The sequence below is a fragment of the Gymnoscopelus microlampas genome (genome assembly GCF_963454915.1).
Source record: "Gymnoscopelus microlampas genome assembly, chromosome: 14".
NCBI lineage: Eukaryota > Metazoa > Chordata > Actinopteri > Myctophiformes > Myctophidae > Gymnoscopelus > Gymnoscopelus microlampas.
In genome coordinates this window covers 33450477-33476740 of record NC_139951.1, presented here as the reverse complement: position 1 = coordinate 33476740, position 26264 = coordinate 33450477, and the positions used below count along the sequence as shown (strand labels likewise).

Here is a 26264-nt window from a genome sequence, read left to right as displayed (position 1 = left end):
GTGCCGCGCTATGAACTTGTATATCTGCTATTTTTGAATAGCCAAAGAAATCTAAAGTGACACAGATGCGCTCCAGGTGTTAACAGTATTGTTCCTTGGCTGTGCTATTATCCTCTTGTCAGACGACTTGCGTGAAGCATAACGAGTTAACTCTTACTTTCCTTGTTCTTATAACTTTGATTTGGTCACAGAACGCAAACCTCCCCAACTGCAAGTACAAGCTGGATGCAGATGTGACGTGACAGACTGCTGCGTGAAGTGGAGGACACAATCCAAAAGGCTTGGAACACAGAATAAAAGTCCAAGAGGGTAATCACTGATTCGAATATGTCACAGCGACAGACTAAACTGTCATTGCATTGTGCTATATTCATGACATAACATTACATGAAGCCAGGATCCCACAATCCACTTTACTTTTTTTTTGGGGGGGGGGGCATGCTGGAGTCAGGGTCCAAACTAGCCATTTGGTTTAATTATTACCACATCACCCAGTGCACCAGTCATCACTTGATATATCTGGCACTGCTGTTGAATAGCACGGCAATAATGCCTGTTGCTTATCGTCACCGTGCTAAACTAATGGCCTAAGTCATTTTTTGAGGAAAATGATATTTTTGCCTAAGTCAGCTCCTCATGACACTAGTGGCGACCTCTGGTAAAATCGCCCATATCCTAATTGAAAAGGATCATGCTGTTCACTCCCCTTTTTGCGTATGTTTTTGGCTTAAGTCACATGGTTTCGTGACTTAAAGTAATTTGTTTTGCTTTTTTTTTTTGGGCCTAAGTCAGATTTAATCCTATTTAAACCTATTTAAATCTCTTATGTTACATAACTGACAGACAGTGTTATTTCTATTTAAATAGTCATAATTTGTTATAAACATTTTGGGTGAAATGATTAAGAAATATCATATAGTTTTGTTTTGGATCAGTTTTTTATTTTTCCTGAAAAACTTAAAAAAATGACTTATGCCATTACTTTAGCAAGGCGACGTTATGCTGTTGTTTCACTGTGAAAATGAGGATGAGGAAGACCCTGGAGGGGTCTCAGTTAAAGATCTGTGCTACTGTCTGGATGAGCCTGAACAGTGTTCATTTTGACGGCAATTTACAGCGATTTAGTTTTAAGTCATATAGTCATATTTAAGCCATAATCTAAATAAAGGGTCAATACGCTCTCCCGTTGAAACCCCTTTATGTTGCTGTCAGATGGAAAGAAGCAGCTGGTGACTTCATGTGTACTGAAGGAGGCACGTGGTTGTGTATACCCTCCCCTGGCCGACAGTGTGTGGGTTTGCAGCGACAGGGACCACAGTACACATGATTGGCAATGACTAAATTGGGGAGAAAAGGGGGGGGTAGTAGGTAGTAGTACTAGGTAGTATATAGCTGGACTGGGCCACAGAAATAAGGTTAAGTTTAGTCTTTTACATTATTGGGTTATGTTCAACATTTTCAATGAATGTGTTGCAGTTAGGGTTGCCAGATCTGCTTATTATAATTTCCCCGCAAGATTTTACTTGAAAATAGCCGATCTACAAGCTCACAGCGCGTCGCATCGCGACGCGTTGTGAGCTTGTAGATCGGCTATTTTCAAATAGCTGATGTATATGTTAAACCATAGTCGCTTATTTTGGGCTGGTTTTCCTAGACCTGGTTGCTTGTTTCTCTCACAGAATCTGGCAACACTGGTTGCGGCGTATGACCTGTTAAAATAAGTAAGCCTTGCCGAGCCATGTTGGCCCATAGGTTGGGGGCCTATCTCCAGTTGCTGTAGCGCGAGGCGGCTTGATGTACAAGTACTACATCCCCCAGCCATGATATACAAGTACATCCCCTGGACATGACGCTATAGCACGTCGCAGGGACTTACTCCCATTCCAACCCTTGATGCTGACTGAGTGCCAAGCAGGGAGGCATTGGGTCCCATTTTTTGTAGTCTTTGGTGTGACCCGCGGTCAGGGAAACCCCGACCTCCCAATCTCAGGGTGGACACTCTAACCGCAAGGCCACTGAGCTGGTGTATGGCCTGTTAACCCATAAAGACCTGAGGCGATTCTTAAAAATGTTCTAAATCCTAACAGTTTTTTGAAAAAAATCCCCCCCAAAAAAATGTTCAAGATTTTTCTAAAATAGCAGATCTACAATCTCATAGCGCGGCACTCGGTGCCGCGCTATGAGCTTGTATATCTGCTATTTTAGAATAGCCAAAGAAATCTAAAGTGACACAGATGCGTTCCAGGTCTTAATGGGTTTTAACCTGTTTTACATTTGTGTGTGTGACATCAGAGAGTTATAAACTTCAGATACCATTTACATGTATACAGTATACGGGGGGGGGGGGGGGGGGGGGAGTGGCTAAGGCAGTAGAACTGCTGTCTTGAGAACTGGAGGGTCCCCGGTTCGAACACCAGCTATTCCCTAGCTCCCCGTGGCTTCATGTCCTCCTCGGTCAGAACACAGAAGCCCTGGACCTGGTGGACAAGAGAGTCAAAACCTACAAATGTCTGGCTGAGGGAAGCCGTAAGCTCTGAACACAAAGATGCACAGAAATACTACTTATTATTTGTGATTCTTAATGTCACATGTTATGGTTGATTGGTCGTTACTGGAAGAGTACTTATACACATGCGGCCAAGCGACGTCAGACGCAACACGAGCTGGAAGAGTCATCATTGAAACCCAGGTCAACCTGCCAGATGAGCAAAGACCAGGCATGTTTGAAATGATCATGTTCGGTCTAATATATTTTCAACAGGATGAAACTGGTGTACTTTCTGCATTGTCATGATATGCTATTGACTCGCTAAATCAAATAAAAGAAAAATCACAAATACGAAGTAATCTTAAAATAACATCATTGTGTTAAAAACAAAACAACGGTCAAATCATTTCCCTGTACTGTGCTGACGGCCTGCTGACTCTGAGAAGACCTTGCAGTGATGTCATCGCACGTCCAATTCAAGTTATCTACTGTAGTTAGCAAACGCTATCGTGCTGTGAACTGTAGTGAACTTGTCTCTGTTGACATAGATTCAAAACATTGAATTTCTCATTCAGGTTACAAAAAAAACGAAATCCTTCAGAGATAAAAGTACAAAGACAGCCTATCGTGCTACAGTAGTAGCCTTATGACAACCTAATTAATTGATCAAAATAGTAATTAATTGATTGCGTAGTTCAGTGGTTTTCAACCAGTGGTCCAGGGACCACCAGTGGTCCTTGAGGGAGTACCAGGGGGTCCCCAGCGAAATGAGTTAACATCATTTTTAACCACTTAGCTTTGGCTATTAAAAAATAGCAGATATACAAGCTCATAGCGCGGCACCGAGTGCCGCGCTATGAGCTTGTAGATCTGCTATTTTTGAAAATCCTTGAAAAAGTGTGCATATCTTGAGTGAATATTTATATTTTTTCAAAGTGAAAAATTAACTGATATCTTTGCTTCTGGGGGTCCCCTGGCACAAAACATTTTCAAATGGGGGTCCGCGGCCAAATGTATATCAATTTAGGGGTCCTTGGCATGAAAAAGGTTGAAAACCACTGGCGTAGTTAATTGCCAAATGAATGAATTTTCCACTTGATATATCATTTGTACAATAGAAGCCCATGTATGTGGAGCCTGCACGGGCTGACAGGCGGGTCAGAGAAGTCACCTTAACGGATAATATGTTTCAAGCCAGTAGTGTGTGGGGTTTTAAGCCCCTAACTTATATCCAAATCCATCATGGCCTGTGCGCTCAGTTTGAGTCTAATTTGAGAAACTCTACTGTTTGTAGAGATCAGCGCAGATCCTCAGGAGAATGCCTGCCTGACATTTGCAGTATGGGCTTCCCCACAATATCTCCAATGTCAGCAATCCACACACACCACCTAAAGCTAGCATGAGATCAATGGATTAAGCACGATTAAGGCCCATAATCAAAAGACAATCTGGGCCAATCAGGGACAGGGAAGCATTTCCTTTCACGGAGACATGATGCCATTAGTTGCGTGACTCAATTTTCAGACCCATTTGTTCAGTTTACTATACAGACTATACAGCAGTATATTTTACTTTAATTTATTTTTCAGACATCGTCGTGTCTTCGCTGTTGGGCGCAAAACATACTTTTCAGGAAACGGGAAAAGATAACCTGTGTTCCAATGGATCCAATGTAGTTATTGTTTAGTGGCAAGCTCTTGTTTATAGCCTACCTTCCATTGGTTAAATATGTATAAAACAGACAGACTTAACCACTTTCAACTGGACTGGCAGGTCTACAAGCTCGTGTTGAAATGCGGCACGTTGTGAGCTTGTAGATCGGCTGTTTTATCTACTTCTGCGCGTCACGGTCATACGGCGAAGTATAAAATAGGGCATTAATTAAAACATAAAAAAAGATGAAATATGGAGATGCAAGGTTTCTGACCGACAGCGACAATAATGCTATCGGCATCTCCGAGTCTTCATCATAGCAGGAATTTCAATTATCTTGGTGGCTGATTGAAACCTAAGCCTCACATGGAATAACAATAAACATCTGCAAGTCTTACATACTGCAGGATCACACTGAGATTTTAATCAGGCCTCCTGGGTGTTCATTTAACTCGCAGAGTGAAATGTCCACTCAGGATTTTGCAGTGTCGTTTGGATCAATAACATTGTGCGGTGTTTTGAGGAGTAGCATTTCTGTTATTATCCACTTCAAACCATTGCCTCACAACTTTGAAACTCATTCTAAAAATAAGCCTAAAATTAGATAAATGTCACAGAACTAATCAGGGAGTGGCTGGGAGTCTCCCATGCCCAAAATGAGAGGAAGAATGTAAACAGAGGACTTAATTAACGGAATAAAAGCGATCCCCTCCTCTGTCCTTTCAATTGCTGATGAAGCTCAGGGCTACGAGAGAGGTGAGCCTTCATGTTTGTCATTACAATAGAGTAAATTATGAATGAGTGATGTCATATTGTACTTTACAATTGCCTTTATCTCGTGACATTTTCTCAGAGCAGAAAGCATTGCAACAAGACGACGCAGTCAAGGTGGGTAAGTGATGTTTCTTATTAAACAATAAGTATTAGTAGGCTTATGATATACAGTACAGTACTTCATTGTTTCAGTTATAGTCTATCACTATAGGGATGGGACGGTTTAACTGTTTAATCGAAATGTGTGTCACTAACCATTTAGGACTAAATAACCGAAATAAATGTAGATACAAATAAATAAAATATTAACAGAATATTAATGGAATAAATCACTTAGACATAATCTATAATTGTTCCCCATACAATATTTTACAATATCTAGTAAAGAAAAAAACATTTGAAGAGAAGAAAACAACCTTACAGAATGAGTGTCTGTGTATGTTACAATAAACGTTTTAGACCCTATTTGAACTGCCACGACTGCAACTTTATTTATTGATATGACGTCATAGACCAGGGGTCTTCAACGTTTTCAGGCCAAGGACCCCCTAGCTGAGAGAAGCATGAACCAGGGACCCCCTGCTCTATATTGCATACAATTGTGTTTCATGTTAAAGTTTTTTTTTACTTAGCCTGCTCTTTTTTCCCTCTACACCTATAGCCTCGCAGCGCGAGGCGTTGAGAGCTTGTAGATCTGCTATTTTCGGCTAATGTTCCCCTCAGAAAAGGAATTCTAGGGTTCAAGTGGTTAATGTAAAAAAAACTAAATCCTACCACACAAACATTTGGCGGACCCACAGTCCAAAGGTTAAACGTTTTCCAAAAAAGGTCCCAATGCCCAACCCTACTATCACAGTAAGATAGCATTCACAACAAGAGCCATAATACATGTATCTTTTGTTATAGGTCATTACCATAATTCGTAACCATGAGTACGGATGCAGAGATGGCCATCTATGGGGAGGCGGCCATATACCTCCGCAAGCCAGAGAGGGAGAGGATTGAGGCTCAGAACAGGCCGTTTGATGCTAAGACAGCCTGCTTTGTGATCGATTCGAAACAGCTGTATGTCAAGGGGAACATACAGAAGAGAGAGGGTGACAGAGTCACCGTCAAAAATGCTGCAGGCCAAGTGAGTGCTGAGCCGTTGATGTGATTATTGCATGTTACCCTCAGAGTTAAATGAACACTGAGGATTTGACTGCGTGTGTTCTCCAATGGCTTTTTCTAAACTTCAGCCATTCAGTTAATCAACACTTGTTTCTCCTGATTCAAGCTGGTGAGGTTTGTGCCTGTCGAACCGGGACAAAGGTTCAACAGGAGGACAAGTGCTCCTATACAATACAATACTCATGATTACATCCGTTTATTCGTGAGAGAATAAACTATAATTTAACTTTGACCTTTATTTCGGCTATAAGTCTTTCTTCTTTTTTTTAGAATGCCTTATTGTGCCTTTAAATACTTTTATATATATTTTTTGTATTATGTAAAGCACTTTGAATTGCCTTTGTGTATGAAACAGCTATACATATGAACCTGGCCTTACTTGTAATACAACTGTTCATTTTTTTATAATTATTTCCAGGTAATTACAGCCCAGACAGTTGCATGATTCTTCTAGCCCAGTGATTCTCAACCTTTTCTGGATCAGGACCCACTTGGCTGCCGTGTTAAGTGGTCCGATGGGTGGGCCGGGTACACTTTCAGAGCATGTTTATTTGTGTTCTGGAACTAACATTAAAGGAGAGTTCCAGTCATTTTAGGTGTTTGCTTTGATGTGTCGCTAATCACTCACCAACATACCAGGGGCAGTTGACTTTTTTCATAGAAGCCCCTGTTGTCCATTGTGGAGACCCCTTCCACTGGCATAATGGAGTAATGCGGATAAACAAAAATCGCCTTTTTTAGCAGCTCCAAAGTTCGTTTTTTTCCCACTAATCCTCATTATGCAGTGTACTGACACTCAAACATGCACTGAATGTCCCTTATGAGCTGCCGTTCATGCAGAACGACATGGAGCTGGTTGCTTGTTTCTCTCACAGAATCTGGCAACACCGAGGACTAGCTTCACCTAAAATGACAGGAGCTCTCCTTTAAGTCCCAATTATCGCTATCACAATGAAAGCACATTTTATTATCATTAAAATCTTGTTGTTTTTGACAATTAGTTGGGGGCCCACTTGCAACATCCTCACGGTCCACCAGTGTTCCCCGGCCCACAGGTTGATAACCAACTGTTCTAGACCCTCGGATGAACGGATGAAGATTTGAGTATTAATGCATGCCGACCATTTCACCTTCCTCGTTTTCTTGTTTCTCCGTTATGGGAAATGACTCGTCCTTGTCACCATTTCCAAGGTTGTGACGGTGACGGACGACGACGTGTGTCCCATGAACCCGCCCAAGTTTGACAAGATCGAGGACATGGCCATGATGACCCACCTCAACGAGCCGTCCGTGCTGTACAACCTCAAAGAGCGCTACGCAGCATGGATGATCTATGTGAGCACTGAGCAGCATGTTGTTTCTTTCACCCCCTTCCTGTATATCAGAGGTTCACAACCCCAGTGGTGGAAAGTAACTAAGTACATTTACTTAAGTACTGTACTTAAGTACAATTTTGAGGTATTTGTACTTTACTTGAGTATTTCCAATTTCCAATACTTTTACTTCTACTCCACTACATCTCATAGGAAAATATTGTACTTTTACTCCACTACAATTATTTGAAAACTTTAGGTACTAGTTACTTTTCAGATATAAACTATGATATAATGAAACATACATTAACCACTTCAGCCCTGTTTTATACATAGGCTATTTGAAAATAGCAGATCTACAAGCTCACAACGCGTCGCATCGCGACGCGTTGTGAGCTTGTAGATCGGCTATTTTCAAATATTTAGTACTTTTACTTTTGGTACTTTAAGTACATTGTGATGCCAATACTTTTGTACTTTTACTCAAGTCATTTTTTTATTCTGGACTTTTACTTGTAACAGAGTATTTTTATATTGCAGTATTGGTACTTTTACTTAAGTAAAGAATTTGAGTACTTTTTCCACCACAACCTTTTCAGGAACAGGGCCCACTTAAAAATCTCTAAAGGGCCCATCAGATGGGTGGGCCTTTACAGAGGTGGGCCTTTACCTAGCATGTTTATTTTAACGATCAATCAATCGGCTTGGATCAATGGAACGTAGTATATGCTCTATTTATAGGTATCACAATGACAACTCACTTTCCAAGGTTTTAAAGAAAAAATACCATGACCGTTAAAGGGATAGTTCACCCAAATGTTTTATTTTTTTTCTATCGATTAGTCACCCCATCGAGACTTGAATTCATGGATTTTTTTTTGTTTTTGTCACATTCCTAAGCCAATTATTTGATGACCAGTGGACCGGTATAGGCAGCGGTTCCGGTAGGAGACACAAAGGAGACACGGAGACACAAAGGAAACTCTTTGTGTCTCCTACCGGAGCCGCTGGCGGTCATCATATTATTGGCGTAGGAATGCGACAAAAATAAAAAAAATATCCATGAATTCAAGTCTCCATGGGGTGACTAATCAATAGAAAAAAAGTCATTTTTGGGGTGAACTATCCCTTTAATACTATATTATTATTATTATAATTTGTATTAATGTTATATTATCAATATAATATTAGTGTTTTGCCAAATATTTTGGGGCCCACTCCCCACTTGCAATATCCTCAGGGTTGGGAATCGTTGCTGTATACCGCATGTCCTTGCGAGCAAAACCAAACATAATTATCCAGGTGATTTATTGGCTTGTGTGTATTTCAGACCTACTCTGGGCTCTTCTGTGTCACGGTGAACCCCTACAAGTGGCTGCCGGTGTACAGCGCGGCTGTGGTGTCCGCCTACAGAGGGAAGAAACGCATGGAGGCTCCACCTCACATCTTTTCTATCTCCGACAACGCCTATCAGTTCATGCTCACTGGTAAAGAGTACAGAATAGGCCCGAGTACAGTGGAAAGGCTGATGTGTCATTCTCAGTGGTGGAAAGTAACTAAGTACATTTACTCAAGTACTGTACTTAAGTACAATTTTGAGGTATTTGTACTTTACTTGAGTATTTCCAATTTCCAATACTTTTACCTCTACTCCACTACATCTCAGAGGCAAATATTGTACTTTTACTCCACTACAATTATTTGAAAACTTTAGTTACTAGTTACTTTTCAGATATAAACTATGATATAACAAAACATACACTAACCACTTTAGCCCTATTTTATACATAGGCTATTTGAAAATAGCATATCTACAAGCTCACAACGCGTCGCATCGCAACGCGTTGTGAGCTTGTAGATCGGCTATTTTCAAATATTTAGTACTTTTACTTTTGGTACTTTAAGTACGTTTTGATGCCATTACTTTTATACTTTTACTCAAGTAAATTTTTAATTTTGGATTTTTACTTGTAACAGAGTATTTTTATATTGCAGTATTGGTACTTTTACTTAAGTAAAGAATTTGAGTACTTTTTCCACCACTGGATTCTCGTTTCCACATGAACCCATTAAAGGACGACTTCACCGATTTTCAACCTATCTTCATATAATTGGTCCTCACTAATACTCATGATAAAATGGTACAATTCTTTTCTACTCTGTCTGTGTCTCAGAGGAGGGCTGTGGACAGTTCAGAGTCACAGTGACATCATTAATGGGGAATCCAAGCTAATAGAAACTGCAGGCTTTCTATTCCTGGAAAGTTGCACTGCAATAAAAGAAGCCATTGTTCTCGTGTTAATAAAAATCTAAATAAGAAATGTGAAATCTTGTTGGAAAAAAAAATCATGCCTAACGATGATGTCACTGGTAGACGGATTTCTGGACTGTCCACAGCCCTCCTACGAGACACAGACCAAGTAGAAAAAAATGGTACCATTTTATCATGAGTATTAGTGAGGACCAATTATATGAAGATAGGTTGAAAATCGGTGAAGTCTTTAAGACCTGAGGCCGATTCTACAAATGCCTTCTAAATCAGTATTTCTCAAACTTCTTTGTGGCAGAAGAACCCCCAAAATTATATTTGACCGCGGACCCCCATCTGAAAATGTTTTTGTTTAAAAAATATACATATATTCAATATTTTTCAAACACTTTCAAGATTTATTTTAAAACGTTTTAATCAAAAATTGCAGATGTACACGCTTGTAGCTTGTATTTTGAGAACCACTGTTCTAAATCCTAAAAAGGCTATATAAAATTACTCAGATGCTTTCCTGGTTTTAATGGGTTAATGTTCCATTCGATTTTACAGTATAGTTGCAGTGAGCAAACACACTGATTAACTGTTCTTCTTCACAGATAGAGAAAACCAGTCTATCCTGATCACGTAAGCTACGTAATGTTAATTCAGGCCAGCTTCCTCTTATATATTGCAGAACAGATACAAATTACAAAAACTGAACTTTCGGACTTACTTTGGACTGTTTTTTTTTATCCTATTTCTTTGGTGCTCAGTGGAGAATCTGGTGCAGGGAAGACTGTGAACACCAAGCGAGTTATCCAGTACTTTGCAACAATTGCAGTGTCTGGGGACAAGAAGAAAGAAAGTGGTAAAATACAGGTGAATGAAACAAACATTGATAACACACACAAAAACACTTGTTTTTCACAATGCTTATGATTGAACCACATGAATGTGACCTGCATCTGACAGGGTTCGCTAGAGGATCAAATCATTGCAGCAAACCCCCTGCTCGAGGCATATGGCAATGCCAAAACAGTGAGGAATGACAACTCATCCCGCTTTGTGAGTTATTAAGCAGTCTGACCACAAATATTGCACCATTTTTTTTTTGGGGGGGGGGTGCGGGGGGGGGTTCTCATTCAATAAAATGTCATATTTATCTTGCAATCAGGGCAAATTCATCCGGATTCACTTCGGAACCACGGGGAAACTGGCTTCAGCCGACATTGAGACATGTGGGTCTGCGCCAAAATTAACGTACTGTATATACATTGTGACACTATTATTATGCATGTTCAACATGTACAGTGGTTCATCCTTTAAACATTTTTTATACAGACCTCTTGGAAAAGTCCAGAGTGACGTTTCAGCTCGCAGATGAGAGAAGCTATCACATCTTTTATCAAGTGATGACCAACCACAAGCCAGAGCTGATCGGTACTAAGTCACACGGAAACTTTAATCTGAATAGCAGCAGATACACTATAGCTTAGCTTTGTCGAAAAGTAAAAATTCACTAATAGCCATGTTTCACAGAGATGATGCTCATCACCACCGACCCCTATGACTTCCCCATGATTAGCCAGGGTCAAATCACAGTGGCTAGCATCGATGACAAGCAGGAACTGGTGGCCACAGATGTAAGTGGTCATATTTGTGCCGTGGTTATCTTGACAGTTGATCAGTGGTGGAAAAAGTACTCAATTGCTTGCTTTACTTAAGTAAAAGTATCAATACTGCAATGTAGAAATACTCTGTTACAAGTAAAAGTCTGGAATTCAAAATGTACTTGAGCAAAAGTACAAAAACATTGGCATCAAAATGTACTTAAAGTACCAAAAGTAAAAGCACTCATTATGCAGAATGTCCCATTTCAAGTTTTCAAATGTATAAAGATCATTTGAAAATAGCCCATCTACAAGCTCACAATGCGTCGCGACGCATTGTGAGCTTGTAGATCGGCTATTTTCAAATGGCCGAAATATATACAGAGCTGAAGTGGTTAATGTATTTTTTGTAATAATAATCCCAATCTACAAAGTAACTATAGTGCTAAAGGTTTTCAAATGATTGTAGTGGAGTAAAAGCACAACATTTGGATCCGAGATGTAGTGGAGTAGAAGTCAAAGTATTGGAAATTGGAAACGCTCAAGTAAAGTACAAATACCTCAAAATTGTACTTAAGTACAGTACTCAAGTAAAGGTACTTAGTTACTTTCCACCACTGCAGTTTGATGTGTTGTAATTCTATTCATAGACAGCCGTAGACATCCTAGGCTTCACCCCGGAGGAGAAGGTTGGCATCTACAAGCTGACAGGTGCTGTGATGCATCATGGGAACATGAAGTTCAAACAGAAGCAGAGAGAGGAGCAGGCGGAGCCAGACGGCACAGAGGGTAAACTAAAACATGCACGTCGTCGCTGCCGGGCGGAAACCTTGTATGTCCAAAACTGTTCCTTTTTGTCTCCGCCAGGAGACTATGTTTTCACTTTTTGTCTCTGCCAGGAGACTATGTTTTCACTTTTTGTCTCTGCCAGGAGACTATGTTTTCACTTTTTGTCTCCGCCAGGAGACTATGTTTTCACTTTTTGTCTCCGCCAGGAGACTATGTTTTCACTTTTTGTCTCCGCCGCGCCAGGAGACTATGTTTTCACTTTTCGTCCCCCCCCCCCCCCCCTCGGCCAAGCTAACATTGGTCAAGCCTCACGTGACACGTGACAATACGTTGAAAGAGTGTGCTCTGATTGGCTAGTGAGACGCATGACGTATAGCGGCCTATAAATAGATGTGTCACTTTGAAAGAGTCTTGGTCTCTTTCAACGTGAGGTAAGACAGGAATAATCACGAAATGGCTGAGAAATGGCGGAGTAACACTTAAGACAGGATTAATCAAGTAACACTTAAGACAGGATTAATCAAGTAACACTTAAGACAGGATTAATCAAGTAACACTTAAGACAGGATTAATCAGGAACAGTACTGGCGGAGACCTGTGCTCCGAGGAGCACATTTTTTTATTATTTTAATAACCTTTTAAAATAGTGAAAATAGCCGATCTACAAGCGCACAACACGTTACATCGTGACGTGTTGTTTGCTTGTAGATGAGCTATTTTCACTGCTTGAGGCGGCAGTGGCTCAGGGGTAGAGTGGCCGGGTAGAGTGAACTGGAATACCGTAAGCTTCCCAGTTCGATCCCGGGCTGGGGCGCTCCCCTAGAGTTAGTGTCGAGGTGTCCTTGAGCAAGAGGCTGAATCCCTGATTGCTCATTGCTGATGAGCAGGTTGGTGCCTTGCGCGGTTTCCTCCGCCATCGGTGTATGAATGGGTTAATGGCACAATCAATGTAAAGCGCTTTGGATAAAAGCGCTATATAAATGCACCATTTACTACTTTTGTGTGACACTCTTGTATGATGGAGTAGAGCATTCATTTATACGAAACAAAACCAAAAAAGTTGAAAATATGGAGATAGAAGGTTTCTGCCCGACGGTGGCGATATGCCATACATAATGGTGCACCGGAGATGCTGATGGATAACATTCAACATACACCGCCTGCCATGATAGCTGTCCCAGTTGTCACTATAACGATACACTGTATTTGTAAAGCAGTGATGTTGCTGTAATGTCTGCGGCGTTCACATTGTTTGTTCCAGTGGCAGATAAAGTTGCCTACCTACTAGGCCTGAACTCTGCAGACCTGCTCAAAGCCCTCTGCTACCCCAGAGTGAAGGTTGGCAACGAGTACGTCACCAAGTCGCAGACGGTCCAACAGGTGATGTACAGCAAGTGGTTCTCAAACTTCTCAAAACTTCTAAAAATGTTCGCTTTAAAAAAATGTATATACTGTATATTCAAAGATTTGCTCACCTTTTCAGGATTTTTTTCAAAAATAGCAGATCTACAAGCTCATAGCGCGGCACTCGGTGCCGCGCTATGAGCTTGTATATCTGCAATTTTTGCATAGCCAAAGTATAAAATATGATTTACGGTAGTTACAGTATCATCTCTGTATCATCTCTGTAAACGCATATTGCCATATTAACCCATTAAGACCTGGAACTGTGTCATTTTTAGATTTGAGCTAAAAAGCATTATTTTACACTTTGGGCTATTCAAAAACAGCAGATGTACAAGCTCATAGCGCGGCACGAGTGCCGCGCTACGAGCTTGTAGATCTGCTATTTTTGAAAATTCGTGAAAATGTGTGAAAATCTTTGAATATATATATTTTTAACTCAAATCTTTGCTTTCGGGGGGGGGTCCCTGGAACAACATATTTTGATGGGGGTCCGCGGTCAAATACATCATCATTTTGGGGGTCCTTGACATGAAAAAGATTGAGCACCACTGATATAGAAACATACGTTTTTTTCAGAAAACTGTTGGGATTTAGGAGACATGTAGAATCGGCTTCAGGTCTCAATGGGTTGTTAATGACACGGTTGCATTTTGCTAATTCCATTCAAAAGGTCCATAACTCAGTTATGGCTCTGGCCAAATCAGTCTATGAGAAGATGTTCCTGTGGATGGTCGTGCGCATCAATCAGATGCTGGACACCAAGCAGCCACGGCACCTCTTCATCGGGGTCTTGGACATTGCTGGCTTTGAAATCTTCGATGTAAGTGGGACAAGCATACACTGCAATGCAAATCCCTCAGCATATATAGCATCTTAATAATATATATGCGTCTCGTTGAACTTGTTTTTTTCCCCCTAGTTTAACAGTTTGGAACAGCTGTGTATCAACTTCACCAACGAGAAACTGCAACAGTTTTTCAACCACCACATGTTTGTCCTGGAGCAAGAAGAGTATAAGAAGGAAGGCATCGAGTGGGAGTTCATTGACTTTGGAATGGACTTGGCTGCCTGTATAGAGCTCATTGAGAAGGTACTGCATAACACTGAACATGTACTGTATAGCATCGGTTCTCAAAGTGGGGTCCGGGGACCCCCAGGGGTCCTTGAGGGAGTTCCAGGGGGTCCCCAGCTAATTGATAGATTAGGCACCAAATGGACCGTTATGGGTCTGTAACTCTGAGAGTGTACAAATGGAACCAAATGGACCCTAACGGGTCCATTTGGTTCCATTTGTACACTCTCAGAGTTAAATTGACATAGATTTTACAATATAAATTGCGGTCCAAGTGATAGAAATGCCATTAAATGGGGGTCTGTAGCCCTAATGCATGTCAAACTGGGGGTCCTTGAAATTGAAATGGTAGAGAATCACTGCTAGAGCCGTAAGAAAAATCTTCTCTTATGGGGGTCCCTGGCATATCTTTTGAAATGGGGGTCCGCGGGCTAATAAGTGTCAATTTGGGGGTCCTTGACATGAAAAAGTTTGAGAACCACTGCTGTATTGAGCTCATTGAGAAGGTATAACACTGAACATGTACTAGCAAATCTACAAGCTCACGACACGTCACTTCGCGCCGCGTTGCAAGCTTGCAGATCTGCTATTTTCACTGTGCTTCTTAATCATTTTTAGCGGTGCCAACCGCTCTAAGCTTGACTTTGTCCGTATGTCCGTCCGTATCAGCACGGGATGATGAGCACGGGATTTTACACAGCTATAACTCCAGAGTGCAGCATGCCACCAAGTCCAAATATGGTATGTGGACTTAGACCACCAATAGGGACGAGCATGACTTGCTGAAGTTAGCAAAGAGGGGTCCAGGGACCCCCCGCGTATGTTATGTCCGTCCGCCCGTTTAGGGCACGGGATTTTAAACAGCTATAACTCCAGTTTGAAGCCTGCCACCAAGTCCAAATTTGGTATGTGGACTTACACCACCAATAGGGACGAGCATGAATTGCTGAAGTTATCAAAGCGGGGTCCAGGGACCCCCCGCGTATGCTATGTCAGTCCGCCCGTTTAGGGCACGGGATTTTAAACAGCTATAACTCCAGTCTGAAGCCTGCCACCAAGTCCAAATTTGGTATGTGGACTTACACCACCAATAGGGACGAGCATGAATTGCTGAAGTTATCAAAGCGGGGTCCAGGGACCCCCCGCGTATGCTATGTCAGTCCACCCGTTTAGGGCACGGGATTTTAAACAGCTATAACTCCAGTTTGAAGCCTGCCACAAAGTCCAAATTCTGTATGTGGACTTACACCACCAATAGGGACGAGCATGAATTGCTGAAGTTATCAAAGCGGGGTCCAGGGACCCCCCGCGTATGCTATGTCCGTCCGCCCGTTTAGGGCACGGGATTTTAAACAGCTATAACTCCAGTTTGAAGCCTGCCACCAAGTCCAAATTTGGTATGTGGACTTACACCACCAATAGCGAGGCGCATGACTTGCTGACGTTATCAAAGAGGGGTCCAGGGACCCCCAGTGCCCGTATGAGCACGGGATGCGCACGGGATTTTAAACAGCTATAACTCCAGTTTGCAGCATGCCACCAAGTCCACATTTGGTATGTGGACTTAGACCACCAATAGGGACCAGCATGAATTGCTGAAGCCCCGCCCCCTCTGTCTTCCCATTGGCTGGCCTTCAAACAGCCATAACTCAAGTTCGCAGCATGCTACGGAGTACAAATTTTGTACATGGACTAAAACCAGCAATAGGGACAAACTGTAATTACTTAAGCCCCGCCCCCTCTGTCTGCCCATTGGCTGGGCTTTAAACAGCCATCATTCCAGTTTGCAGCATGCTACCAAGTACAAATTTGGTAAGTCGACTCAGACCACCAATAGGGACGCACTGAAATGAGTTAAGCCCCGCCCCAAAGGCACCGCTTCCTTCACACAGGGTGTGATTTTTTTTATTTAATGGAAATGATTTTATTTTATTTTTAAATACAAAAAATGTTGACATTGTTTTTTAATTGATGAAAATTGTGATTCTTTTGTTAAAATGTTTTAAAATATTTTTTAAATAATATGTAATATATATTTTTATGTCCAAAACTGACAAATTCAAAAATGGCTAAAAGTAACAGATCCACAAGCTCAAAAGCTTTCGAGCTTTTGTGGATCTGTTACTTTTGATGCTTTTGTGTGCTTTTGTGATCAAGTAGGGTCAGTGGTGGAAAAAGTACTCAAATTCTTTACTTAAGTAAATGTACCAATACTGCAATATAAAAATACTCTGTTACAAGTAATAGTCCAGAATTCAAAATTGACTTGAGTAAAAGTACAAAAGTATTGGCATCAAAATGTACTTAAAGTATCAAAAGTAAAAGTACTAAATATTTGAAAATAGCAGATCTACAAGCTCACAACGCGTCGCGATGCGACGCGTTGTGAGCTTGTAGATCGGCTATTTTCAAATAGCCTAGGTATAAAATAGGGCTAAAGTGGTTAATGTATGTTTCATTATATCATAGTTTATATCTGCAAAGTAACTAGTAACTAAAGTTTTCAAATAATTGTAGTGGAGTAAAAGTACAATATTTTGCCTCTGAGATGTAGTGGAGTAGAAGTAAAAGTATTGGAAATTGGAAATACTCAAGTAAAGTACAAATACCTCAAAATTATAGTACAGTACTTAAGTAAATGTACTTAGTTACTTTCCACCACTGCCGACAGCAGCGATTTATTTTGTATCTCGTCACACTCTTTACTCCCCCCGCCCCCGCGCCCCCCCCCCCCTCCCACCACCAGCCAATGGGCATCTTCTCCATCCTGGAAGAGGAGTGCATGTTCCCCAAGGCGTCAGACACCACCTTCAAGAACAAGCTGCACGACCAGCATCTGGGTAAGTCGCCGTGTTTCCAGAAGCCCAAGCCTGCCAAGGGTAGTAAGGCCGAGGCCCACTTCTCCCTGGTGCACTACGCCGGCACGGTGGACTACAGCATCGCGGGCTGGCTCGACAAGAACAAGGACCCCCTGAACGAGTCGGTGGTCCAGCTCTACCAGAAGTCTGCGCTCAAGCTGCTGGCTCTCCTCTATGCCAGCTTTTCCTCGACTGACGGTATGATGGTGGGGGATAATAAGTCTTTCTTATAGACCACCGAAGTCTGACGTAATTTATACATCCTTGGTTTGTCTACCTGGTTCGCGGTTTTCCACCCCCATTCTGAACCCCATAGACGTCTTTAATATCGCGTCAAATAAGAACTGTGTTCCAAAAATAAACAAGTGACCCCGGCGGTTTGACTCTTATGGATATGAAGCATCAACTGACGGTGAGAAAACGATAATGTTACTTCCGCCGAATTAGTTACATTTTCGCCAGAAACAGACTGTATCAAATATAAGTGACTGACTATCATAAAACGATACAGAGCCACCTCCCTGACAATTATGCCGAGACAGTTTGTTTATTTTTGGACCACAATTCTTATATGAGACGATTCTATGATGACCCAATGTTATTCTCCATAGCGAAATGACTTTACGAACCTGGGGATGAACAAGTGACATCAGGACTTCGGTGGTCTATTCTTCTTTAAAAAGATTTTAAACAATTATTTACATCAGTGGTTCTCAAACTTTTTCATGTCAAGGACCCCCAAAATAGTATTTTGGCCACGGACCCCCATCTGAAAATGTGTTTTGCCAGGGACCCCCCCAGAAGAGAAGATTTGTGTTAAAATAAATACAAAATGAAAAAAATCAACATAGGCTTGCTATGTTGATGAATTGAATACATAGGACCACAATGGAAACAAGTCCCCAGGACATTTTTGTTGTGTTATTATCCTTTTAGCCTGACTGTACCACGTGCTGTTTACATTTCTGATGTAATACTCTTAGAAATACTCTGTAACCCTCTCCAAGGACCCCTGGGGGTCCCCGGACCCCACGTTGAGAACCACTGTGATAGATGTGATAGTCTTTCTTCTGTAAGATTTTAAACGATCGTTTACGTCATAACCATAACAGTTCATATATCATCCTAAAAGCAGATATAGGAAAGAAAGGAGCCAAAAAGAAAGGGGGATCATTTCAAACGGTCTCGGCTTTGTTCAGGGTATGTGTATGGGTATATATGTATATATGCCTTCGGTCTTCAACAAACGAACAAAAGAAAAACAATGTACCAACTACAAGACACCAGTAGCTCTTGATTACAGTACTGTCCTCCCAACAGGAAAACCTTGGCAAGCTGATGGCAAATCTGAGATGCACGCATCCTCACTTTGTGCGATGTTTGATTCCCAACGATTTCAAGACTCCAGGTACAACAGTGAATCTGAATCTGTTACAAGTAAAAGTGTGGTATTTAAAAATGTATTTTAAAAGTACAAAAGTATTGGCATCAAAACATACTTAAAGTGCCCAAACGTAAAAGTACTCAATTATGTCAGAATGTCCCATTTCACAAGTTCAGTATGTATAGCCTACAAATCTTTTGAAAATTGCCGATCTACAAGCTCACAACGCGTCGCATCGCGACGCGTTTTGAGCTTGTAGATCGGCTATTTACAAATAGCCAAAGTACATAAGGTTAAAGGAGGAGTTCACCCAAAAAATGACTTATTTTCTATCAATTGCACACCCTATGAAGCCTTGAATCCATGGATTCTTTTTTGTTTTTGTCGCATTCCTAAGCTAATAATTTGATTCCCGTCTCCTACCGGCTAATGTATCCGGTAGGAGACACAAAGTAGATTATTTGTGTCTCCTACCGGAAATACACACGGTCATCAAATTATTGTTTTAGGAATGCCACAAAAACTAAAATAAATCCATGAAATCAAGGCTTCAAATCATGGGGTGTGTAATTGATAGAAAACAAGTCATTTTTTGGGTGAACTCCTCCTTTAAAGTGGTTAATGCATGTTTTGTAATAATAATCAAAATCTACGAAATAACTAGTAACTAAAGTTTTCAAATAATTGTAGTGGAGTAAAAGTATAATATTTGTCTCTGAGATGTAGTGGTACAGTACATGCACTCAGTTACTTTCCACCACTGACCGCTAGTGTTATTACAGCATCATTGCATGAGTACGACGCATCTGATTTATGGGGTCAGTGTAATCTGAAATGTGGGTTATTATAATGACTTTGCATCAGGTTTGATGGAGAACCCATTGGTCATCCACCAGCTGAGATGTAATGGTGTTCTAGAAGGAATCAGAATCTGTAGAAAGGGCTTTCCAAGCAGAATTCTGTATGGGGATTTCAAGCAGAGGTACGGTACAGTATGCAGTCATATTTCATATCTAATTTAGCATGCATCATATTAACCCTTTGAGACCTGAAGCCGATTCTACATGTCTCCTAAATCCCAACAGTTTTCTGAAAAACGTATGTTTCTATATCAGTGGTGCTCTAACTTTTTCTTGTCGAGGACCCCCAAAATGATATGTATTTGGCCGCCGACCCCCATCAAAATATGTTGTTCCAGGGACCCCCAGAAGCAAAGATTTGAGTTAAAAATGTTCGCTTTAAAAAAAGATATATTCAAAGATTTGCACACATTTTCACGATTTTTCAAAAATAGCAGATCTACAAGCTCATAGCGCGGCACTGCCGCGCTCTGAGCTTGTAGATCTGCTATTTTTGAATAGCCCAAAGTGTAAAATAATGCTTTTTAGCTCAAATCAAAAAATGACACAGTTCCAGGTCTTAATGGGTTAAAACACATTGAAACAACAACAACAACAAAACAACGGCTGTATCCGTAAACCCTGGAACAGGTACAAAGTGGTGAATTCCAATGTTAAATGTATGAATAATTGACTGTATCTGTAAACCTGGAACAGGTACAAAGTGGTGAATTCCAGTGTTAATGTATGAATAATTGACTGTATCTGTAAACCTGGAACAGGTACAAAGTGGTGAATATTCCAGTGTTAATGTATGAATAATTGACTGTATCTGTAAACCCTGGAACAGGTACAAAGTGCTGAATGCCAGTGTGATTCCTGACGGTCAATTCATTGACAACAAGAAAGCTTCAGAGAAGCTCCTGGGGTCTATCGATGTGGACCGCACGCAGTACAAGTTTGGGCACACCAAGGTAAATTAAAATGAGCTTGTTTGAAATCTCACATCACCGTAGCAAGAACATAACAATGTTGTGGAGCAGGGGTCTTCAACGTTTTCAGGCCAAGGAAGGACCCCCTAGCTGAGAGAGAGATGAAGCAGGGATCCCCTCTATACTGTATAAAATTGTGTTTCAGATTCATCTTTTTTTGGTTACTTGGTCTGCTCTTTTTTTCCCTCTTCTACACCAATACGTCTTTGCCAAAAGTAGCCGATCTACAAGCTCACAACGCCTCGCGCTGCGAGGCGTTGTGAGCTTTTAGATCTGCTACTTTTGGCTAAAATTCTCCCCAGAAAAGGGATGCTATAGGGTTCAAGTGGTTAAGGTAAAAAAAAAAAATCACACCCTGTGTGAAGGTAGCGGCGCCTTTGAATACATTATGTCATCGATATGTGTTTATAATGTGTTTATAGCGATGTGTCATGTGAAGCTTGACCAATCACTTTGTTGACGGGTCTGACCAATCAGAGCGTCGACGACAGATAAAGTTAAATTGAGGATCTAACTTTAAATAACTTACCTAGAAGGAGACTTTAGCCAAATAAAAATATATACAAAAAAAAACATGAGGAAATAAAAAATAAACCTTGACATCATAGTGATGTCATGAATAGTCCCCTTGCCTGACAAATCACAACCTTGACGGGCCTGACCAATCAGAACCTTGACGGGCCTGACCAATCAGAACCTTGACGGGCCTGACCAATCAGAACCTTAACGGACTCTTGGATTCTCGATCGTCTCTATCAAACCATTCTGTCATAACGGATGACTGGGTCCCGAACTCAGACTTTCTATACATTCACCCTTCATCTGTTCTTGTATCTTTCTCTTTCTATTCGTCATATTAACTTTAAATAACTTACCTAGACGGAGACTTTAGCCAAATGAATAATAAGATGAAGTCATTGTCATCGTTTATATAGACATCGAATTCTATATTCATGACATCATAGTGATGTCATGAATAGTGACCAATCACAACTTTGGCGCACCTGACCAATCAGAACGTTGACGCACCTGACCAATCAGAACGTTGACGCACCTGACCAATCAGAACGTTGGCGCACCTGACCAATCAGAACGTTGACGCAAAAGCCAGGCATAGAGGGCTAATATCCGCTCTATACCTAAAGGTATAGAGCGGCTAGCGCCGCTAAAAAATCATATGACACAAAGATTTGGCGGACCCCCTGTAGTGCCTCTGAGGACCCCCTAGGGGTCCCGGACTCCCTGTTGAAGACCCCTGTTGTAGAGACATACATATAGTAAAATCTATAAAAGTGTGTGTGTGGTGTGTCGTGTGTGTGTGGCGTGTGTGCGTGCGTGCGTGCGTGCGTGTCACTTTAGATTTCTTTGGCTATTCAAAAATTGCAGATCTACAAGCTCATAGCTTGTAGATCTGCTATTTTTTTTTATTTTTTCAAAAAACTGTTAGGATTTAGAAAACATTTTTAAGAATCGCCTCAGGTCTTAATGGGTTAATATAACCCTTTTTCTTTTACATCTTTTAGGTGTTCTTCAAGGCTGGCCTCTTGGGGACCCTGGAGGAGATGAGAGATGAGAAGCTGGCGAGTTTGGTCACAATGACTCAGGCGCTGTGCAGAGGCTATCTCATGAGGAGGGAGTTCACTAAAATGAATGAGAGAAGGTATACAGTATAGCTCACTTTGCGGTCAGAAGTGTGGATCCTATAGCAAACATATCATCTCTAAGCCAGTGCTTCTCAAAGCTTTTTCATGTCAAGGACGCTCAAATTAATATACATTTGACAGCAGACCCCCCCCCCCCCCCCCCCCCCTCCATCTGAAAATATATTGTGCCATCCACGGACACACATACAAGATTTGCATTGTCGAAATGTTTCAAAAGTGTTTCAAAATGTGTCACATTTGTTTCAAGACTTTTTGAAAATTACAGATCTACAAGCTCACAGCAACGCTTTGTTGTGAGCTCATATAGATCGGCTATTTCCAAATAGTCGATGTATACAGGGTTAAAGTGGTTAGACTGATTTTGATTCTATTTTAATTCATCATTTTGCTGGACCCCACTTTGAGAAGCACTGATCTAAGCCAGTGGTTCTCAAACTTTTTCACGTCAAGGACCCCCAAAATGATATGTATTTGGCCGCGGACCCCCATCTCAAAATATTTCGTTCCAGGGACCCCCCAGAAGCAATGATTTGAGTTACAAATGTTACAAATGAGCTGCAAGCTCATAGCGCGGCACTCTGTGCCCCGCTACGAGCTTGTATATCTGCTATTTTTGAATGGCCAAACTATAAAGTTATAGTTAAAAGTGGTTAAAATGATTGTGACACTATATTAACACGTTTTGCTGAGGACCCCCTGGAACCCCCCCCCCCCCCCCCCCAAGGCCCCCTGTGGGCCTAGGGGGGGGACCCCCCGGACCCCACCCCCGAGAACTTTGATCTAAGCAGCAAAACCCTCTCCTTTGACAGAGAGTCCATCTTCGTCGTCCAGTACAACATCCGCTCCTTCATGAACGTCAAACACTGGCCGTGGATGAGGCTCTACTTCAAGATCAAGCCCCTGCTGAGGAGCGCCGAGACGGAGAAAGAGATGGCCACCATGAAGGAGGAGTTTGCCAAGTGCAAGGAGAGCCTGGCCAAGGCCGAGGCCAAGAGGAAGGACCTGGAGGAGAGGATGGTGTCCCTCGTCCAGGAGAAAAATGACCTGCAGCTGCATGTGGTGGCAGTATGTGATTTACCTTGAGATGCTATCACCATAGCTCTGAGAGTGTACAAATGTGTACACTCTCAGAGTTACAGACCTGTATGGGTCCATTTGGAACCCCCTATAGGAATCGTTAAAAGTAACCGTTAAGGAATCAGACCTTTAAGAGGGCATCGTTAAGGAACCAGAATCGTTAAAATCCTAAAGGATCCCAACCCTAGTGGGTGGGTGGGTAGATAGATAGCACACTTTATCAGACCTCTAAAACAGTAGATAGATAGATAGATAAATAGATAGATAGATAGATAGATAGCACACTTTCTCAGAGCTCTAAAACAGTAGATAGATAGATAGATAGATAGATAGATAGATAGATAGCACACTTTCTCAGAGCTCTAAAACAGTAGATAGATAGATAGATAGATAGATAGATAGATAGATAGATAGATAGATAGATAGATAGATAGATAGATAGATAGATAGCACACTTTATCAGAGCTCTAAAACAGTGTTGTTGTTGACATGAACCCTGCAGGACAATGAGAGTCTGGCCGACGCGGAGGAGCGGTGCGAGGGCCTGATCAAGAGCAAGATCCAGCTGGAGGCCAAAGCCAAGGAGCTGAGCGAGCGGCTGGAGGACGAGGAGGAGCTGAACGCCGAGCTGACGGCCAAGAGGAGGAAGCTGGAGGACGAGTGCTCCGAGCTGAAGAGGGACATGGACGACATGGAGCTCATCCTGGCCAAGGTGGAGAAGGAGAAACACTCCACGGAAAACAAGGTGAGGAGAAAAACGAGGGACGTCGGGCCATATTTTTGTGTCCGGTGTCTTACCCAGTGGTGTAAAAGTATCTAAGTACATTTACGCAAGGACCGTAGGCTACTTAAGTACACTTTTGAGGATTTTTTTTTAACTTTACTGGAGTATTTCCCATTTTCAGTACTTTTACTTCTACTCCACCACATCTCAGAGGCAAATATTATATTTTTACTCAAATATTATATTTTTACAATTATTTGAAAACTTTAGTTACTATTTACTTTGCAGATATAAATGATTATATTATAAAACACACATTAACCACTTTAGCCCTATTATACTGTATACCTAGGCTATTTGAAAATAGCCGATCTACAAGATGCGACGCGTTGTGAGCTTGTAGATCTGCTATTTTCAAACATTTTAGTACTTTTACTTTTGGTACTTTAAGTATATTTTGATGCCAATACTTTTGTACTTTTACGCGAGTACATTTTTAATTCCGGACTTTTACTTGTAACAGAGTACTTCTACATTGCAGTGTTGATACTTTTACTTAAGTAAAACATGAATCCTGCACCCTGACTCAAACATTTGAGTACTTTCTCCACCACTGGCCTTACCCATTATCCCTAAACTTCTTTGCCATTTTTTACAATTTTTTAAAACATTTTGAAATAGTTCAAATATCCAATCTACAAGCTCACAACGTGTCGATTTAGATCTGCTAGTTGAACTATTTGAAAATATTTTTAAAAATAGTAAAAAATTGTCTCTTGGCCCCGTGACATTATTTTTCTTTAAGGTGAAGATCTAATTCAGTGGTCTTCAACGTTTTTTTCAGACCAAGGAAAGGAGAGAGAGATGAAAAAGTGCCCCCCCCCTCACTACAAATTGCATAAAATGATGTTGCGGATACAATTTCATAGATTTCATAGATAGCTTCATAGACTTGTGTGGCGTTGTGTTGGATTCATGTTAATGTGTATATTCAGACAGTTAACCACCAGAACATACTTTGCCCAAACACCAAATCTCTTTGCCGAAAATAGCCGATCTACAAGCTCACAACACCTCGCAGCAGATCTGCTGTTTTCGACTAATGTTCCCCTCAGAAAAGGGATGCTATAGTGGTTAATATTTAAAAATCACACCCAGTGTGAAGTGGGCGGTGTGGTCATCACAGACCCATGACTCACTTAAAAAAAAACATAAATGTGTTTTGAAGTGCATAAAAATGTATAGGACTATGCACATGTGTCATGTGTCTCGCTAGCCAATCACAGTGCAGCAAGTGGTCATCACAGTGATGGAAGCTCACTTAAAGAAAAATATAGATTTGCATAATTGCATTGAATGTGTAGGGGTTAGGGGTGTACAATGGGTGGCCAATCACAGTGCAGGGTTAGGGGGTACAATGGGTGGCCAATCACAGTGCAGCAAATGTCAATGTCCCAACCTCACATATAGGGGGCGGTTACACCGCCCAAAAATCTTTCTAAGTGTCCAGGGCCCTCGAGGAGGTGGGCGCCTGCCTTCCTGCCTCCGGGAATTTTCTTGCAGGTGCCTGGAAGGCCCACCTGTGCCATCGGATAGTTATGCCCAGGACAGAGGCCTCTTCCTGGGGTAGCGATGGGTTCAGCGAGGCCCAAAATCATGGTTCTCAAAAAAGTTTAGATTTTTGGCCGGGGGTCCTCCAGGGGGTCCCCGGGCACTTCTGGAGCCCATGCAGACACTTAGAAACATTTTTGATTTTTTTGGGAGAACCATGATTTTGGCCCTCGCTGAACCCATCGCTACCCCAGGAAGAGGCCTCGTCCTGGGCTAGCGATGGTTCAGCGAGGCCCAAAATCCTGGTTCCTGGTTCCAGGACCCTCGAGGAGGTGGGCGCCTGCCTTCCTGCCTCCGGGAATTTTCTTGCAGGTGCCTGGAAGGCCCACCTGTGCCATCGGATAGTTATGCCCAGGACAGAGGCCTCTTCCTGGGGTAGCGATGGGTTCAGCGAGGCCCAAAATCATGGTTCTGAAAAAAGTTGAGATTTTTGGCCGGGGGTCCTCCAGGGGGTCACCGGGGACCTCTGGAGCCCATGCAGACACTTAGAAACATTTTAGATTTTTTGGGGAGAACCATGATTTTGGCCCTCGCTGAACCCATCGCTACCCCAGGAAGAGGCCTCGTCCTGTGGTAGCGATGGTTCAGCAA

At 41.8% G+C, this 26264-nt stretch overlaps 1 protein-coding gene across 1 annotated transcript in view; it reads left to right on the top strand.

The window, feature by feature from the left end:
• Window positions 1-5843: 5843 nt before the first annotated feature.
• The window catches only part of LOC311060576 (myosin heavy chain, fast skeletal muscle-like), a gene marked incomplete at its 5' end in the record, with an annotated part of 37370 nt that continues 16949 nt past the window's right edge, over window positions 5844-26264 (top strand). Inside the window, 21 exons of the mRNA XM_084078811.1 lie at window positions 5844-6047; window positions 7277-7420; window positions 8729-8885; window positions 10264-10291; window positions 10420-10525; window positions 10619-10711; window positions 10821-10884; window positions 10988-11086; window positions 11186-11289; window positions 11907-12045; window positions 13307-13425; window positions 14123-14272; window positions 14372-14542; window positions 17271-17580; window positions 18518-18582; window positions 18703-18790; window positions 19631-19748; window positions 20456-20579; window positions 22121-22257; window positions 23071-23326; window positions 23841-24083. Of these exons, the coding sequence (XP_083934937.1) occupies window positions 5844-6047; window positions 7277-7420; window positions 8729-8885; window positions 10264-10291; window positions 10420-10525; window positions 10619-10711; window positions 10821-10884; window positions 10988-11086; window positions 11186-11289; window positions 11907-12045; window positions 13307-13425; window positions 14123-14272; window positions 14372-14542; window positions 17271-17580; window positions 18518-18582; window positions 18703-18790; window positions 19631-19748; window positions 20456-20579; window positions 22121-22257; window positions 23071-23326; window positions 23841-24083 (2919 nt within the window). The remainder of the gene's footprint in view (window positions 6048-7276; window positions 7421-8728; window positions 8886-10263; window positions 10292-10419; window positions 10526-10618; window positions 10712-10820; window positions 10885-10987; window positions 11087-11185; window positions 11290-11906; window positions 12046-13306; window positions 13426-14122; window positions 14273-14371; window positions 14543-17270; window positions 17581-18517; window positions 18583-18702; window positions 18791-19630; window positions 19749-20455; window positions 20580-22120; window positions 22258-23070; window positions 23327-23840; window positions 24084-26264) is intronic.